At 29.7% G+C, this 20,127-nt stretch overlaps 1 protein-coding gene across 8 annotated transcripts in view; it reads left to right on the top strand.

Moving 5' to 3' along the window:
* Window positions 1–20,127, top strand: part of Dcr-1 (Endoribonuclease Dcr-1) — a 174,067-nt gene that overhangs the window by 82,551 nt on the left and 71,389 nt on the right. For all 8 annotated transcript variants that reach the window (XR_012757241.1, XR_012757239.1, XR_012757242.1 and 5 more), the window contains exons 15-21: window positions 3,752–3,931; window positions 5,186–5,399; window positions 10,075–10,247; window positions 12,157–12,335; window positions 15,516–15,769; window positions 16,895–17,346; window positions 18,073–18,339. Coding sequence is in view for 4 of the 8 variants with exons in the window: in XM_075371894.1 (XP_075228009.1) it covers window positions 3,752–3,931; window positions 5,186–5,399; window positions 10,075–10,247; window positions 12,157–12,335; window positions 15,516–15,769; window positions 16,895–17,346; window positions 18,073–18,339 (1,719 nt within the window). In the remaining 4 variants the exon portion in view is untranslated. The remainder of the gene's footprint in view (window positions 1–3,751; window positions 3,932–5,185; window positions 5,400–10,074; window positions 10,248–12,156; window positions 12,336–15,515; window positions 15,770–16,894; window positions 17,347–18,072; window positions 18,340–20,127) is intronic.

The raw sequence follows: 20,127 nt of genomic DNA, 5'->3' as shown, positions 1-20,127 counted from the left end.
AGTAAAAAGGATTTAGAAGAAACAATGAACGGCATAGATGAAGTCCTACGCAAGAACTATCGCATGAAAATAAACAAGAACAAAACAAAAGTAATGAAATGTAGTAGAAATAACAAAGATGGACCGCTGAATGTGAAAATAGGAGGAGAAAAGATTATGGAGGTAGAAGAATTTTGTTATTTGGGAAGTAAAATTACTAAAGATGGACGAAGCAGGAGCGATATAAAATGCCGAATAGCACAAGCTAAACGAGCCTTCAGTAAGAAATATAATTTGTTTACATCAAAAATTAATTTAAATGTCAGGAAAAGATTTTTGAAAGTGTATGTTTGGAGTGTCGCTTTATATGGAAGTGAAACTTGGACGATCGGAGTATCTGAGAAGAAAAGATTAGAAGCTTTTGAAATGTGGTGCTATAGGAGAATGTTAAAAATCAGACGGGTGGATAAAGTGACAAATGAAGAGGTATTGCGGCAAATAGATGAAGAAAGAAGCATTTGGAAAAATATAGTTAAAAGAAGAGACAGACTTATAGGCCACATACTAAAGTATCCTGGAATAGTCGCTTTAATATTGGAAGGACAGGTAGAAGGGAAAAATTGTGTAGGCAGGCCACGTTTGGAGTATGTAAAACAAATTGTTGGGGATGTAGGATGTAGAGGGTATACTGAAATGAAACGACTAGCACTAGATAGGGAATCTTGGAGAGCTGCATCAAACCAGTCAAATGACTGAAGACAAAAAAAAAAAAAAAAAAAAAAGGATTCGATGGCACATTGTAATTTGTAACTTTGTAAAATGTTGGGGAGTTGTGGCTTATCCATTGAAATCAGACTGGGCTTCTCCTCAGCGGCAGTTGGGTTCCCACTACAGTGTAGCAGTGGTGGCCCCCAGAGCCCCACTGTGTCAGGTCAGTGTTGGTCATTTTTCACCGGCGCAGCCAAGGCAGTTCTCCCTGAGCAATCTCATGCTGGACCAGCTCCTGCTGCTGAGTCCACCAGCCAAGGTGATTGAAGCCTGGCAAGCTGGAGTGGAAAGGTAGTGTACGTGTCCAGCAGAACGTGTACGTGTCAGTGTTGAATACAGATAGTCACTGAAATCAAAGACCGATTACTCGCCTCGCCAAATAAATCGATCAGATGTTTGTCTGCTGAAATTAATTTGTCTAAATCAACTGTTCATAAACAATTACAATTACAACCTTATCGCATTCAAACGGTTCATCAACTTCTTGAGCCCGACAAAGAAAAACGGCTACAATATTGTCAATGGTTCTGTCGATTTCTGCGTGAGGGAATTAATGTTATGGATTCGTTATTTTTCACAGATTAAGCACGGTTTCATTTGGATGGCTACGTAAACAGCCAAAACTGTCGAATTTGGAGTGCTGAAATTCCCCACGTTTATCACGAAAAACAATTACGCCCGCAGAAGTTGGGGCGTGTGGTGCGCGATATGCGGAAGAAAATAATCGGTCCTATTTTTTTCGAGTACACCATTAATTTAGAATGATATCAGGATATTTTATTTCAGTTCATTGCACTCTTGGAAGAGGAACCCAGACACTGCTGGCTACAACATGACGGTGCGACATCGCACTACGCAGGTTCAACTTCTGATTTCGTTGAGGAATTCTTTGGTAATCGTGTTATCGGTTGAGGCTTGTGGCCACCAAGATCTCCAGATTTGACTGCGGGGGATTTTTTCTCTGGGGTTACCTCAAAGAAAAAGCCTACAGCAACAAACCACAAACACTTGAACAATTGAAAGTCAATATTGAACAAGCTGTATTAAATATACAGCCACAAACTTTGAAAAAAGTTGCAAGAAATGCTGTAAAAAGAATTGAAGCTTGTATAAATGTAAGGTAATGGATGGTAATAATAAAAATTACATTTACATTTACACATGCCTTTTTATTATTTCAATACCGAACAATATAAGGTTGGGTTGCGTTTTATATGGGACACCCTGTATATACATATATATATATATATATATATATATATGAGAAGTGTTAACCAAAAAAAAATTTTGCCGAACAAAATTCAGGACATCAAAATAAAAAAAAGTTCATATGAAAAAATGCTCTATCTCGCTTCATTTTCCCTCTGTTCCGAACTTTGTGTTATTTCGGTAAAAATGTATATTTTATAGTTTGTTTAGATTGTGATATTTTATTGAAATTTGATTTACATGTACTTAGTAATATCTTCTGCAAATTAACAAGTTTAAAAATGCTATCTTTGAAAATTCTGAAATGGTGCCATTAAAAATTTTTAAACATTAAGAACTCATTAGATATTAGTTTATTGTAAATTATTTTTTATAAAATGTTGTTAACTCTTTTATTGTAATCAAAATTACTCCTCATTTGCCCAATCGATGGATAAACAGCTTAGGTTTGGGTGAAATTAAGTGGATCACAAGAATTATGCAGTGTGTCAGTTTTCACCTCCTTCTCTAATTGAATTAGAAAAAAATAAAAATTTCTATTATTAGTGAACTATTATATTGAAGTTATCATGATGAAATACAACTGTTTTTGGCCTTAGCCAAACGTGGAATAGGCCAGATGTGCCTGATTAGCATCCTTCAATCATTTCAGTAGTGAAGCATAATACTGTGCAGAGATGGTTCTGCCTTCTCCAGGCAGTCTATGAGTACTACACCATAAGAATTAAAAAAAAAAACTTGCCATGACTTTTCCTGCAGGTGAAACCATTTTTACTTTTTTTGGTGCACTTTCACCTGGTCCCACCCAATGTTTGCTCTCCGGCATGTAATGGTGAATCCATATTTCACCTACTGTTATATAATGTCAAAGAAGTTCAGTAGAATTGCATTTAAATTAGTCTAAACAGCTTTTGAGAAATGTTTAGTTTAACGTGTGTTTTGTAGACTGTTAACAAATTTGGCTCCCTTGGATCTGAAAGCTCTTTAAAACACAAAACATCATGTAGAATGTAGTAGACATGGACTAACAAGATGTTTGCTTTGCCAACAAGTTTGCCTACATTTAATATGACGTTGTGGATTGCATTGATCATAGTGGTTTTTGGCATCTTGGGTATTCATCATCTTGAATGGATGTATGACCATGTTTGAATTCAGAAGCCCACTTTTTCACTGTCGAAAACATAGGAGAGGAATCCTTTAAAGTGGAATCTAACTCTTTTTTTTTTTTATGTTTATCAGGGTTATAACAACCAAACTTCAATTTTGCCCATTTTTCACAAAATACCAAAACTCTTATCTTCACAAATAAGTAACTAAAATTTGTTTGTGGTGAAACTTGGCAATGTGTAAACTAAAGGATGAAGGATCATAATTGAGATCCTAGGAAAAATGATTAACCAAAAGCCAAAAGATTATGACAAGCTCTAACGACTTTTTTTTTTTTTTTTTTTTTTTTTTTTTTTGTCTTCAGTCATTTGACTGGTTTGATGCAGCTCTCCAAGATTCCCTATCTAGTGCTAGTCGTTTCATTTCAGTATACCCTCTACATCCTACATCCCCAACAATTTGTTTTACATACTCCAAACGTGGCCTGCCTACACAATTTTTCCCTTCTACCTGTCCTTCCAATATTAAAGCGACTATTCCAGGATGCCTTAGTATGTGGCCTATAAGTCTGCCTCTTCTTTTAACTATATTTTAACTTTAACTCTAACGACATGTCGGAAAATATTTCTATCGTTTTTGTGAAATTTCACTTAATCTTGATACATAAAAATTTTTTGTCTTATAGATTGCAAGCTCTCTAAATGATTGTCGACCTGTTGTGGGAGTTAAAGCACGATTGTATCATTTAGAAATGATTCTCACATGCCCTTTACCTGAAGAACAAAATACAAGAGGTCGTAAATTACATCCTCCTGAAGATTCACCTCAAGGTTTTGGCATTCTTACTTTAAAAGAAATTCCAAAGGTATTTATTTTTATATATTTATTGATTTATTTTTTTTATAAGTTCAAATTTAATCCTTAAAAGTGAAAATCTCTGGCTAATATAAGGTTAATAGTGAAAGATAAATATTTAAATATGAAATTAAGAACAACTAGTAAATAAAAAAAGTACCTTTGAATTAAATTAAAATTTTAGAATTTAAGTTCTATTTATGCTGATTGAAACTAGTTCACTTTTAGGATTTTAAAATTATCCCTTATATTTTCCTCTTGATTGTTTGATATAGTTAAATTATTTTTTTAATTTTATTCATTTTTTTTTTTTTTACTTCAATTACTGAACATATAATTATGTTACATCAAGATTTTTATATATTTTGTTATGTATCTTCAAGATTGCAGTTATTTTTAAGGTGGGTAGAAAGTAGCATTTCACGATTTGTTGGCTGCATACTATGACATTCTTTTACCATTTAAAAATAATTAAAACAAATTTTTTTCATTAAAGTTTTTTATAATCTTCCAAAAAAAATTAATCAAGATTAATGCTGTAAAATTTTAATATTAATCAGTTTAGTAATTCATACTAAATAAAGTTAATCGATCATATTCTTAACTTTATGACATTTAATTAGAAGATATTTCTCTAATCTGTTGCAGAATATCTTAATGTTGGTTTTGCACTGAAGAAAGTTAAAATTGAATATTACTCAAAAGTTTAAGCTTCAGAAGGTTAAACTGTAGGACACACTAGGCTGACTCATGAATAGCTGATGATGTAAACAGATGCACCCCTTTGTGCTTTCTGTGAGTGCCAACTAACAGTGCACTATATCCTTGTGGATTGTATCTGTTATGTGGCATTGCATCGTAAGTTTAATCTAGGGATTAACATACGAACCATTTTAGGGGATAATGAAATGTTGCTATCGTATGTTTTATAGTTTCTTAGGGCTATCTGTTTACATACAAGTATTTGAATTCCTGTAGTGAGTTTCAACAGTTCATGCTAGTTGCTGTAAAGCAGATGATTATTGTAATACTTTGAGATATGTAATTGGATATATCTTTGTTTATTACAAGAAATATATTGTGTCCAAGCAATGATAATGCAGAAGCATTTTTCATTCAAGAAAAAAAAAAAAATCAATTTATATGGTGAGTAATAAATGTTTGGTTTTAAAATATTAATAATCGTTTTCATAATGTTAAATATTAAAACATGTTTACAGTATTGATTATAGTGTGTTTTTTATTTCATTATTTTCTTTTTCAGATCTGTCCATTTCCAATTTTTACTAGATCAGGAGAAGTTAGAGTCAGTTTAGAGCTGAGTACTTCAGATATTATACTGAATGAAGAACAATTAGAAAAAATATCAATATTCTTGAATTTTACATTTACAAGTGTTCTAAGATTACAAAAATATTTAATGATGTTTGATCCCAACACATCTGAAAACTCATATTTAGTCGTTCCAACTAGGAAAAGTAAGTTAAAATTATTTACTGATTTAATTAAAATATAATTATTATGGTCCATTAAAAAAATATCTACCAATTATAGTTTGTAAAAATATCATCTTTGCAAATGTTGAGCAGTCCGTAAATTTTATCAAGAGAATCTCTGAATCGTAAGTATTTTTACAATGTCTGTTTTGTTTGTTTATAAAGAAATCTTATTTATATTGTTAATTTTTTATAGTACTAGTGTTATGTCAACTATTTCTGAGACATTGCCATTAGACCTCCATCAGCCAAAGTAAAATACTGATACAACAAAGTAACAAGGTGTTAAAAAAATTAATTAAGAATAGCTGTATGAGTTTAAATGTGGGTCTTGCAGTATTTCATAACAGCTAATTTTGGGATGGTACTAATGACTCATACAATCAATGTATCAAATTTGGTTGTAAACTACAGAAAATAAAAAAAAAAATTAAGGATAAGCTTGAAACTGATGCGAGTAGAAAATATCTCTTTATTTTTGGTAGAAAATAAAGAGATACTACTACCTTTGTTGTACTACTATTGCAATAATACTATCATTCATTGTGCTTATATTTTTTATACAAAATGAATGCTTATTCCGACATAATTAATAGTGCAATTGTTTGTTTATATTCAAAGTAAAAAAGAAGAATTAGGTAAAGAATTAACACATAAAAACTAATTTTTAGAGAAAATGGATCCTGTTACTCAGTATTTATTATAATAAACAGTTAAATGAAATTAAAAACACTTTATAATAAAACTACATTGAAGTTAAACAAAAAATTATTAAGCTACAATACCCAATTATAAACATGGAAATATTAGGTTTATGACAATAAATAAACTTTTTGGGATGGCTGGACCATGGTAACTAGCATGAGTTGACTCACTCCCTGACCAGGCATCTCTGGAGGTCCAGGATCAGTTGATGTGTTGTTATAAACCTAATATTTCCATATTTATGTTTGTTTATTTGTAGCTTAATAATTTTTTGTTTGTTTAACTTCAATTGTTCTTACTTTTATTTACCATGTGCACATAGGCATTGAGATCCTCCACTGGGTGGGATTATTCCAAAAGGGAGGAAACTGCAAAACAAACTGTGTTTGAGTGCGATAAGTTCTTACAGAACAGAGAAACATGCCTGAGAAAATTCCGCATGCTTTCCTCTGATATCATCATGGGGACTTTGCTTTGGAACAAACAGGTGTGACACGTGGATATCAAAGATATTGGTGACAATTATCTGTACAAAGATGGCAGAAGTGCAAGTCAAATACTCCCTGATATTCACTTGGGGATATTTTTGTGATTTTAAAGCAAGTTCAGCCCCAAGGAAAAGTAAGAGATAATAATATACATTATGTGAAAAGGAAACCAAAAAGGAATTTTTTAAATTTAAAAAGAAAACTAAATGAAGTCTTACATAGAATATATAAACTTAAATGTAACCACTGTAGTTACATAATTACTCATGAAATACACTGATCTTTTTTAATAGAATCTTGTTAAGCCTAATAAAGTGAACATCTTCAAGGTTATTAGAAAGCAATCAAAGAAACTTCTAATATAGTTTGTGTGATATGAATAATTTATTAAAAAAAGTATACATTTATAAACTGAAAATAGTTTTGCTATACTGAACATTTGTAATAATGATAGAAATTAAAACATTTGAACAAATTTTCTTACCTGCAAACTTAAAAATAATGAACCATCTGATAAAATTTGAAAATGCGATCTGCTTAAGTTGGAATTACTGAGAACATAAACTTTATAAACTTACATTTGAATGCAGTCTTGATTTTTTTTTCATTAAGATGAGCAGAACTAGGTTTTCTCAGATAATACACTTTTTTCGTAGTATATTGTAAGTATAAAGAGCTGATTTATAGGTTGCTCTCGAAAATTCTATTCTGTAAAGTAATATACAATAAAAACCCCATTTTGTTTTGATGTTGAAAAGAGAATTTTACTTTAGAGCTATTGTTAGTAATTATATTAGAAATTAAGATTCAGTAAAAGTTAAATCAATCTATTGTACATGTAAACTCTCTACATTACTTCTTCCATATATAGTTGCATTGATATAAAATACTTATTGTATGTGTATTAGGTATATTCATAAAGTATGGGCTGTCGGCATATATTTAAATATTAGCAGGTCTGAACACAGTTTCATCCATGCATGGCCATCTATTGGCTATTTACAAAGCCTCTGCAGTTGTTGTTTTGATTAAGTAGTCATTTTTTTGCTGGTGAATGCAGATTGCAATGTCCGCAACAATTGTTTCTCCCGCCAGTTGCGAAGTGTGTGCTGTGATTCAATTTTTGTATGCCAAAGGATCTTCAGCAGGTGAATTTCATCGGAAGTTGTGCCTAGTGTATGGACCTACAGTAATGAGAAAAGAAAAGGTTAGACAATCATGTCAAGACTTTAAAAATGGCTACACAAATGTTCATGACGAAGAGCGAGTGGAAGGCCCAGTATTCAGACTGATGAAATCGTTCAACAAGCGAACCGAAAACTTTGATATGATCAGTGATTGACGATTAGCGCTCTGGCTGATGAATTTCTGCATGTTGGACGCACCTCTATCTACATGATTATCACAGAAAAGCTCTGATATCACAAATTGTGAGCAAGGTGGGTACCAAAAATGCTCACCAACCAATGCAAAGAGTAAAGCATGTGCAGTAGATGAGCGTTTTTGGACCCCTACTGACAAGATTGAGGTGATTTGTTTTCCCACATTGTTACGGGTGATGAGATGTGGATATCCTATGCCAATGCAGAATCGAAACAACAGTCAATGCAGTGATGCCATTCAAGTTCCCCAAAATCGAGTTTAAGCAATCTCTGTACTCAACTTGAAAAATTTTGGTTACCATTTTTTTGGAACAAAAGGGGCATCATTTTGGTTGATTTTATGGAATGTGGATCAACAATTACAGCTGAGGTGTACTGCGAAACGCTATCCAAAATTGATGATACGGTAAACTGTTGTCCAGTGTAATTCTCCTTCACAACACGCATCCTCACATCGCTGCGATAACCAAGAAGATTCAAGATTTTTGTTGGAAACATTTTGACCACTCTCCATATAGTCCCAACCTAGCACTTAGTGACTACTTCCTCTTCTTCCATTTGAAAAAGTGGCTTGGTAGATAATGGTTTGAAAACGACGAGGAACTCAAGACTGCTGCTGTCAACTGGTGGTTCAATTCCCAGGTGGCGAACTTCTATGCAGAGAGGTTAAAGAAACTGGTGCAGCATTATGAAAAGTGCTTAGAATTGAATGGCGATGATGTGGAAAAGTGAAGTAGATACATAGTAAACTAAAACTGTTAGTAAAAACCTTTTCTCATGAGTTAACTTTTTTTAATGACCAAACAGCCCTTTATGAATATGCCTCATATCATGATATCGGCTTTTGCAGTCCTTCATTGAAGAACTCTGCCAACCCAGCTAGTTATTAAAGCTCTATCCACGAGTTCATCATTGATTTCAAAGTGCTAGGAAGCCAGCCAGATCAACTTGGAGAAGAGGTGGTATCCATTCTTTAACAAGACTAAGCTGCAAGAGAGGGTTTAAAATCTATACCACCTGAGCTGTTGAAATAAGATTTTGGTCAGTCTGTATAGTAGTCCTGTACCTATCATGGACAAACTCAATATCCTTTTTGAGCATCCTGTATCATTTGGTTTAGATTGATCTCTAAAGTTTCTTGTTAAAATGATTTTATTGTGATCCTAGGTTCCTGTCAGGAGAATCCCCTTGTCACACCAGAATGCTGTGTCCATCGTCCTTCACTTTGGTTATAGGGTTCACATAATTTTGGGTCATTAAAAGAGCTTTTTCAGGCTGTTCTTGATTTACATTCATAAACTTTACCCATGTTAGATGTTTTCCTGTTGCTTGCAAAAGACAAATTGTCTCTTGTACTTATAGTTAGCATTAACAACAATGATTGATTTCATGGTTCATCACCGTTACTTTATCAGTATTGAACAGAATGGAGAGCAGTTGGATATGAAATAAGATTATAGTTTTTTAGTGGCTAATCTACACGTACTGTTGTTGTGACAACTAGTTTATTTTCGATAGCTGATCAGAAGTAAATTTAGGAATAACCTTCATATTTAAGGTTTTGTTACCCGTGTTTTAATAGTAATTATATAACTTTACCTTTGTTCATTTGTAAGTTAATTGTTTTTTCTGTTCTTTGAATACACACCCATTTCATTTTTTTTATTTAAAAAATAAGGCAAAATACAGTACCATAATTTCTTTTCACCAGTAACTCATATTAGTTGGAAATTTTGAAAGCATTAATTTTTTTACTGATTGGAAGGAGGTTCCATTGAATAATACTTAAGTCTTGCACAATGATTTTGAAGCCAGTATTTGTACATTTTTACTGTATTAGTTGATTATTAATATCAATTGTGATTTTTTTTAAGTTTTTTGGTATAAATAATCATAATTTTTTTATCACAGGTTTTTTGGTTCATGCCATTTTTTATATGCAAATTTTTATACCTTTTAATTTAATGTTATGCATTTGCTAATGTTCAGTACCATCAGTGAAATTTATGAACTTTAGTTGTAGATTTAAAAGTTTTGTGAGATTTTGTAAATTTGAATGATTTATATGGTTTTTTTTTTAAGATGAATCAGAAAATATAGAAGTTGACTGGGAATTTTTAGATATAATATTTAAACGTAGAGAAGAAGTTCCACATAATATTCCTGATGAGGATAGAAAGGATTTCTTTTTTGAACCGGCTAAGTACATTGATGCAGTTGTTATGCCATGGTACAGGAATCAGGATCAACCTCAGGTATAATATTATTTTTTAAATATATTTATTGCAGTACTTAATCTTGTGCCTTATTATTGAGTTTCCCTTTTTATTTTCTATTAATTTAGTAAAATTGTTTTATTTTTGTTTTCTAAATTATCTACTTTGCAATAAAATAGAAATTAACTAAAAGCTAGTCGTTATGGTTGTATTAGTTATAGATTACAAAGGGAGTAGACATAAATTATTACTTAGATTGATACTTTCACTCTTTCTGACATGAAAAAGAATTCAAGCTGTACTTTTTTTTGTGAATATGTTTTACCCTTTTTTACCCTTACACACCCTTTAAATCTTATCCATTAAATTCAGTATTGCTATATTGAGTATGAGTCCAGGAAACTAATAGCCCAGGAAAAATTTTAAATAGTTATTGTTTACAGATTGTGAAACAAGTATTAAATTATGTTAAAATGATTTTCTTTGAATGACCGTATATAAATAATTGCCATGGGTTTTCACTAGAATACTGTCTCTGCTATCTCTGCTAATTTGAATAAATTATCCCCTTACAGTGTGCTTGTGAACTTATTAAGTTGTGTATATTTTTAAATTTATATAGTAATAACTTTTTTATACTGTTGTATTGTTTATAACAAATACTGATAAACATAATTAATTAAATGTAATTTTTTGTGAATAAATTTTTATTTTCTATGTTAAGTTCCTTCATTCGCAAATTTATATGTGAATGAACTTCATTCACAAATGAAGCTAAGAAGGGTAAGAAGAACTAAACATAGAAACTAAGTGATCTTAGCAAAGATGCTAATGTAAATATTATCGTAACAACAATTTTAAAGTTTCATTTCTTTTAATATTCTTAACATGTAATTTTTAAATCCAGTGTTTTCAACAAGAACTAAATATGGAGGCACTTGTAAAAATGCATTTATATTACAAATTACAGAATAAATCAATGAGGTAAGAATATTTTCCTTATTTTATTGTAAAGTTGGATTCATTGATTTCAATATTATCTAATGACACATTCAATTGAGTTCATGATAATTTGTTTAACTAACTCTTACATATTACATATAAGCTTAAGATATTTAGATATTTAATTTTAAATTTTATGTGGTATTATGCAAGGTGTAGTTCAAAAGTAAGGGTTGATGAATTATAAATAGCAATTGACAACACTGATTGGTTCACATGCATACAATAGCTTTAAGTAGTTTGTTGGGCCTGTAACTGCCACATTGCCATCAGTTCACTGTTTGTCTTCTGTGAGACAGTGTGTTAAAATTAGTAAAGTAATAAAAAAAATCCCGTCAATTGTGCAGTTCAATCAGTGATTAGATTTCTAAATGCAAGAGGTCATACTGTTGCTGAAATTCACTGTCAGTTGAGTGAAACATATGGGCTACTGCATTGAGTGAAGGAAAACTGAAGCAGTGATGTCATTAGTTTGAGGAAGGCCGTTAAATGTTCACAACGAACAAAGAACTGGCAGGCCTAGTGATGGACTGAAGATCTCGTTGAATGTGTGAATGCAAAAGTTAGAGGAAATTGTTGCTTTAAGATTTGCAATCTTTCTCTAGAATTTCCTGAAGTTTCAAAGAGAACATTGTTGAGAATCATGACTGACATTAAGCTATCATAAACTGTGTGTATGATGGGTGCCAAAAATGTAGAAAAATGATCACAAAGATCACACACAAAATGAAATCTGCATTTGCTTTTCTCAACTGCTTTAAACACAAGTGGACAAATTTTTTGTCCACTTTTTTTTTGTTTCAACAATTTTTTTGTTTTGTAAGCTTCAGTAACCAAATCTGTAGAGAATTAGTTTTATGAAGTAAAATCATTGCTACCTGGCAAAACAGTATAAAATATATCATTTTATATATTTAATTATTTGATCTTTATTGTTCTTTTCTAGTACTTCTATGTAGCTGAAATATGCAATCATCTAAATCCAAAGTCAGCATTTCCAGGATCTGATTATAAAACATTTGAAGAATATTATTTGAAAAAATATGGAATACAGATTCAGAATACACAACAGCCATTATTAGATGTTGATCATACTTCTGCTAGGCTTAATTTTCTCACCCCTAGGTCAGTTGAATAATTTTATTTTAAAGATATGAGAATGTGTAATAGTCTGTGTTAGTGCGTGGATATCTGGGCAAGGTCTTGACTTGTGATTAAAGTTGCATATTATTCTACATATTTCATATCATTATTAAAAGTGTTAAAAATCATGCATATATTTTGAATTTTTTTTCTTGCTTGCATCAGTTTTGCCTATAAAAGCAGTGGTTAAAATTTCACGCTTGTAAAGGTATAATTTCTGACATTATAACATTATTTTTATAACAATGGCAAAAAGCTATTTATGACTGCTCTCAGTGACCTATTAAGTTTTTCCTTTCAAGAAATGAAAGATAAGAACTGGGAGTATTAATTTAGCATTTTATAGTTAGCATTTTATAACTAAAAAATCTTTAATAATGGCATTAATTAAAAACTAAAAATTGATCTAAAAAATGAATGAAATTAATTTCTTACAAAACTGGTGCAATACAATGACAATAATTGTCCTTTATTGACTTTGGTTTATTATAAATGGAAAATACAATACTGATGAATCCCCAACCCAAACTAAACTCCATTCACTGCTGTACACATTTCAGTAACAGACAAACTGATCTATGAATGTGATTTTTTTTTACCCAAAAGAACTGTTGTACTGATTAAACTATTACACATTATTCTAAATAATGTCCTATTGATTAGAATATAAAATGATTATTCTTAATATTCTAACAAACTACCATAATTATCTGTCACACTATGATGTACAAAATTAATTTTGCAAATATTTTCAAGTTATTATGGGTTTGTACAGAAAATAAAATGAATTGGTGAAGAATAACTAAATTAAATAGTTCTTTTATATTATTACTTTGCACCCATTACAGTTTAAGTCCACTTGGCATTATGCGATATGTGGACAAAATATTTACATTTTTTAAATACATTTATTAAACATAACCATAACTGAAAGTTACATTTACTCCTTCAGAAATCACGAAAAGTTCTTTGCTAATACTTTCCCTACCACAAATAGATCACCAATGTTACAGTAAGTATAATTGGTGGTCAATGTATACCAGTATACCAGGTAAGTGTATACTGGTAAATTTACACTTACCAGTAAGTGTATACCACCAGTACACTGGTAAATGTACTACCAGTATTAGGAATACTGGTAAGTGTATAATGCTTATTAGTACTATCCTGTTCTTCTGCCCTTGATAACAAATATGTATAATTGAATAATTATTTTAATTAATAATAAAAATGAATGGGTGCAAAGTAATAATATAAAAGAACTATTTAATTTAGTTATTCTTCGCCAATTCATTTTATTTTCTGTACAAACCCATAATAACTTGAAAATATTTGCAAAATTAATTTTGTACATCATAGTGTGACAGATAATTATGGTAGTTTGTTAGAATATTAAGAATAATCATTTTATATTCTAATGAATAGGGCATTATTTAGAATAATGTGTAATAGTTTAATCAGTACAACAGTTCTTTTGGGTAAAAAAAAAATCACATTCATAGATCAGTTTGTCTGTTACTGAAATGTGTATAGCAGTGAATGGAGTTTAGTTTGGGTTGGGGATTCATCAGTATTGTATTTTCCATTTATAATAAACCAAAGTCAATAAAGGACAATTATTGTCATTGAATTGCACCAGTTTTGTAAGAAATTAACTTCATTCATTTTATAGATCAATTTTTAGTTTTTAATTAATGCCATTATTAAAGATTTTTTAGTTATAAAATACTAACTATAAAATGCTAAATTAAACAAGTAATTTGGGTGACTGCATTTTTCATTCACTGATTTTTAGAGACATAGTAATTCGTAGAAATAGAAAATACATATTGCTTGACATCATTAATAGTGATTTTTTTTTATAGAAAACAATCAGTTTTTCTCATTTTGACTATTTTATAATAAGTAAATTTTAAAGGATTGAATTATAGCATGCAGCTACTATATATGGATTAATCAGTTTAGACTTTTCTACTAGTAAATGAACGATTTTATATTAAGAAATGTAGATTATTCACATTGCTTTAAATGAATTCATTGTCTTTACTGATAAAGTTAATATATTCAGCTAGAGTAATACATGAGATATTTAAATAGCATCACTTTTATCAGAGGAATCCATCATTCAGATGAATAGTTCTGACATAATATCAAATCCAATAACTTAACTTTATTATTGAATAAAAATAATTAGGTACATAATTAAATGAAAATTCATTTTCATAGTCTGCAAAAAATGTGTTTTCTGATTTTCTTGGTCTGCAAAAAAATGTGTTTTCTGAAAATATCAGACTTATATAATATAAATTTAAAAGTATCACAAGATAAAATGAATTACCTAATAATGTACATATAAATTAATTAAATGTTTATAAATATTTAAAATATATGTGATCACTAGGTAATCTTAGTTTACAGGATTAGTGTGTGCAGTTTGTACCATTTTATTTCATATTCTTTCTCTTAGAGTGTTCAGAGAATGTAGAACTGGGTAAAATTATATACATATTGATGAAACCAAGAAGTGATCAATTTTTTAATTTCACACTTGTAACATTTTCTTGCTTATAACATAATTTTCCTTCATTCCTATGAAAATTGTTAACAGAGTATTACTGTAATTATAGAACTGATTGCTAACATTGAATGGGACTATTTATGTATTATAGTTTTACTACACATAAATATTTTTTTTTTTTTTTGCCTATAAAATTATTAAATTTAGTACTTTGGCTCTGTGTAGGTTTTTTCTTGAATTCTTTTTTTGGTTTCAGTATGCATTATGCATTTTGTATGTGCGTAATAACAATTCATCATTCTCTCTTTAGTTTTGTGATATTTCATATCATGATTGCTGAGACATAACTTAAATAAATAGGGATTCCGAATGTAGTTTAAAAATAAATCCAAAATTTGTGTTTGAAATGTTATAAAAAATGTGATTAAAAGTTGCATATGTAACCGAGATTCGTATTATGCTTTATTTTAAATAGATTGCATCTCAATGGAACTGTTGTTATGAAATTAATTGAACTAATGTTAAGGCTCAGGTTAAATTGACCATATTATTATTTATTTCATTTTTTTTAGTCATAAATAAGGTTTTTTTTACAAAAAATTTTTACTGCTTCATAAAAAATGATTTTTATTTAATTGTGTCAGGTATGTTAATCGGAAAGGTGTTGCACTGCCAACAAGCAGTGAAGAAACTAAACGAGCGAAGAGAGAGAACTTAGAACAAAAGCAAATTCTTGTTCCTGAATTATGTATGGTTCATCCATTTCCTGCATCTTTATGGCGTAAAGCTGTTTGTCTACCGTGTATGCTTTACCGAATAAATGCTCTTCTCTTAGCTGATGAGATAAGAACAACTGTTGCTAATGAAATTGCACTTGGCTTACAAACATTATCAGCAGGTATGGTATGTTCATTTTTTGTATTTTTCTTTTATATGAGAATTTTTCAGTAAAATTAAAACAATTATTTTTATTATAAATTATATTTCTATCAATATTAATAAAAAAAAAATACAATCTAGTGTAGAAATAAAAAAAAAATAAAACTTGCTGTTTGAAACACACCTTTCAATTATTAGATCACGTATAATTTATTTTACCTACATTATTATTTTAGTAATTTTATATTACGTAATGTAAATTTCCTATATGTGTTATTCTACTTTACTAATTATCAGTATTAATAAATGAACCATTTAATAGTTTGATAAAAACAGAGGTCACAAATTGAGTGGCAGCTTTTGATCCTTAGATCAGTCAAGATTTTTATTCATAACTTTCTAATTATTAATGTAGTAATAGTAATATTTAATAAAAAGTAAAAAAAATAAAAAATGGCTATAATCACTTCTGTATGTGATCATTTACTAAGTGCAATTAAATTTATACCTTGGGCGTAGGACTAAGGCTACAAAAGTACTACTAGCTAGCATAACAGATGGAATTTCTCTCTGTATTTAGGAAAATACCAGTGTAGAGAAATTTTCCTGTTCTTAAAACTATTTGGTAGTTCATCATTGTATACCGAGTTAAAAATTCTTAATGTAATGTTTTCTGTAATCCGGTTGAAAAGAATCAGCAGGTAAAGGTATATCAATAAAAATATATAGTAGAAAGTATATTAGTACTCCTTTCATGTTGGTATTCTCCTCAACAGTGAGGGAATTTTATTGTAAAAAATGTATTTTTTCTAAAGTACATATAAAGTCAAGAATTTAGAAAATAAATTTATCATTTGTTAAGATATAAATGTAATTGCATTAAATTAAAAACCATCTCCAAAAATAAATGAGTTTGGGAGAATTTACATAAAAAATTCATGAACAAATAGCTTAACGAAAGTAATTTAATTAAAAGTAATAACAAAAAAAATTATAAATTTCAACTTCCATGGAGGAATATTGTAGTTTCTTAACACCAATTTCATCAATTAAAATTAATAATGCAATTATATACAGTTAGTAAATTATTTCAAGCATAGTGGTTGTTAGTATTTTATATATATTTATTTTTTTTTTTTTTTAGATTTTCAATGGAAACCTTTGGATTTTGGTTGGAGTTTAGCTGATGTTTTAAAAAAGTCTAAAGAAGAAAATGAAAAAGCTGCAGCATTAAAATCTAAAAATTATGCCAAAATATTTGATTTGTTAAATAAGGAAGAGAGCAATAACGAAAAAGATGTCAATGAATCGTCCGAAAAGAAAGATGTGGATGAAACAGTGATCAGTAAAGAAAATAAAAGTAATGATAAAATGGAAGATTGTTCTAAAAAAAGTGAAGTAAAAGAAGGTAATGAAGAAGTTGTAGATGAGAAAGAAATAAAAGAAAAAAAGAAAGAGGATTTAGATGATGAAGATGATATTGATGAAAAAGATGGTACGTGGATGGAAATTGGGACATGGTCAAATGATATGGCAGATATGGCAGCAAATGGTGAATTTGATCAGGATGTGGAATTTCATCATAGTTTTTCTACGGTAATAAAGAAAATTGGATTTAGTTTTTGTCTGTTTTAATTTCTTGATTTACTTATATCCCCTCATTTACATTATTTCACTTCAGTATTCATATTCTATTTTTCTTTTAAAAAACATATTTTTTCACATATAAAGATCTGCAAGTTCTAGAAATTTCAGTAAATGCTTTCTCAGATCTAATTACTTTTTACTGCTTATGTTTTTCCTGTTAAGTTTTTCATTTTCCGCCCTTTTTTTTACTTCTGGGACACTGTTAGGTATTGCTTCAGAGGATGAGATGAATGACAATTTTTGTAGCGTGTGAAAATGTCATATTTAACCAGGATTCGAACCCGGGACCTCTGGATGAAAAGCCGAGACACTACCACTCGTGCCATGGAGGTCGGCTCATTTTCTACACCTGGTTAATTTCATTTTCACTCTTTCTTTGCTCTAGTTTTCCTTCTTCATTGATTCACTTGTCATTTATCTTTTGATGAAAATTTTGAATTCTTTCACATAGAATAACTGTTGCTTTTTGAAATTTTTTAAATTCTGTATATGGTCAGGCAGTCTACAATGTCACTTACATTTTAGGCTCTTCATACTTTAACAACCTACTGCTAATTAATCATTTACAAATCTGATGATATGATTATTTTTACTTTATTTTTCAGCACTATCAATTGAAAGTATAACCTAGTTAGAAATGCATTACAATGTTTTTTTTTTTTTTTGTATCAACAGGTAAGATATGGTTCTCCAAGTTGGGAGGTTGAAGGTGGAATTGGAGGAATGTTAGATTTTTATGATTCAGATGTTGACTCTGATGATAGTGATGATGAAATAGATTATTCTTCTGAGACATCAGATGTTGGTCGAGGTGGTTTACGTATTGAGTTTAAGAACGATTATTTAGCTGAAGCTGTTGATGATGATGCTGATTTGGTTCATTCTTTGGAAGATGAGGCTGATTGGGAGTGGAAAACTGTTGATGATACTGTCAACTTGGAGGTAGGTTTTTAATTTTTCTACTGCATTGAAGTAGTTTTTTTTAAATAAAAGTTATTGGAAAAATTAAATGTTTTCAGAATACTTTATATAATCAACATATTAGTTTTATATTATTTTTTTTAAATTTGTGTAGTTCAGTTTTTTCTGTGAGTTACGTACCACGAAATCATTATCATTATACATAAAGCCCTTAACACTCTTGAAATTCCAGCCAGTCAGCTAGAGATCCTCTTCTCACATCAATTGTTTTTTGATGTTATTCAAGCACTTATAAATGTGAAATTTTCTTATAACTGAAATTATTTCATCAAAAAACTGTACCTGGTTTTTTTAAGAACTGTTTTTTTCTCTTTCTTTTAAAAGATTCCTGTCTCTGGAGGATGCTGTGTGAGAAATTATTTAATCCAATTTTATACATAATTGTAGGTGAATATCAACCGTAGGTACATGCTTTCAGTTTTCATTTCATTTTGCGTAAAACCATAAACATGTTCAGATTTGTGTGCAGCTGTGGTTGTTCTCTGAGTATTTTCTATTACTTTCTACAATATAATTTTTTCCTTTTACATTGTTGAAGATATAAATGCTTTAGTTTTTAAAATAGTTTTGTAAAAGACCAAAATCTTTTACAATATGCCTTTACTATTCCAGATTTTATAAACAAGAATCTCAATTAAAAAAAAAACTTGCAAAAAGGTAAAAAGCAAGTGGGTTTGTCTAAAATATTATGAAGTTAAAGTATGGTTTTTAAGAAAGTAAATTCCAATGCAGCCATATTCTTATGGTCTAGGATGTTCTTGAAATTTTCAGATCACTTAATTGTAGATTTAGCTATCAAGGTGCTAATGAATGCATCTGCAGATGATTAAAGTCTGATGTTTGATAGTGAGACTTGTGTATATCTCAGAAATGTGAATTTTCTTACTAAAACTTACGACATTTCTAGAGGATTCTGTTTTATTTTATGAAACAAATAAATTGTTATCTAGTGTGTAGATTTTTTATCATTACTCATATTTGTATCTTGCCATTAGTGATTTTGCAAATTTTATACCAAGATGACATGATTCTATAATTTTACAAGATTTTTTTCATTTAGAATTATTGAAAATCATGGGAAGTACTGTATTCTTTTGTTACTACCTTACTCTTCGCTTTAAATCAAGTACATGAATCAATAATGTATACATATACAGCATGTTCATATTCATTGTATGATCATATGATCATTATATAACAGTACATACATATTTGGCATTATCACTTAAATTTGATTGAAATTTCTTCCAACAGTAAACAAATTTGTAGTATTTTTGGCAGCTAGATCTGAAACATGTTACTTTTCCCTACTCATATATAAGAATACACAATTTCTGTTTCATGTCATAATAAAGTAAATGAAAAATATTCATAGAATTTGCTATGTTATTAACTTCATTTTTATTAATTTTTTTCTGTGCTTTTGTTTGTTCAAGAAAGTTGGTAATGGAAGCTGTGTATACTCTTACTTATGTAACAACAAATCAAACCAGATTTTATATATATATATATATATATATATATATATATATATATATATATTTTTTAAAGTCAGTTTTAAGATTCATATTCCTCTGTACTATTATACAAATATAAATAAATAACTTGATCCACCAAGTACAGAATAAAATTAAATTAGGTAAAATGACACTTACCTTATATCATTATATATACACAAGAGTATCTTCACTATTTCTTGCATCTTCAGTTGATCCATTCTTTAAATTGTTCACATAAAATTACATATTA

This window comes from Lycorma delicatula, chromosome 7 (assembly GCF_047948215.1).
Source record: "Lycorma delicatula isolate Av1 chromosome 7, ASM4794821v1, whole genome shotgun sequence".
Classification (NCBI taxonomy): Eukaryota; Metazoa; Arthropoda; class Insecta; order Hemiptera; family Fulgoridae; genus Lycorma; species Lycorma delicatula.
This window is presented reverse-complemented; position numbering and strand designations above follow the sequence as displayed.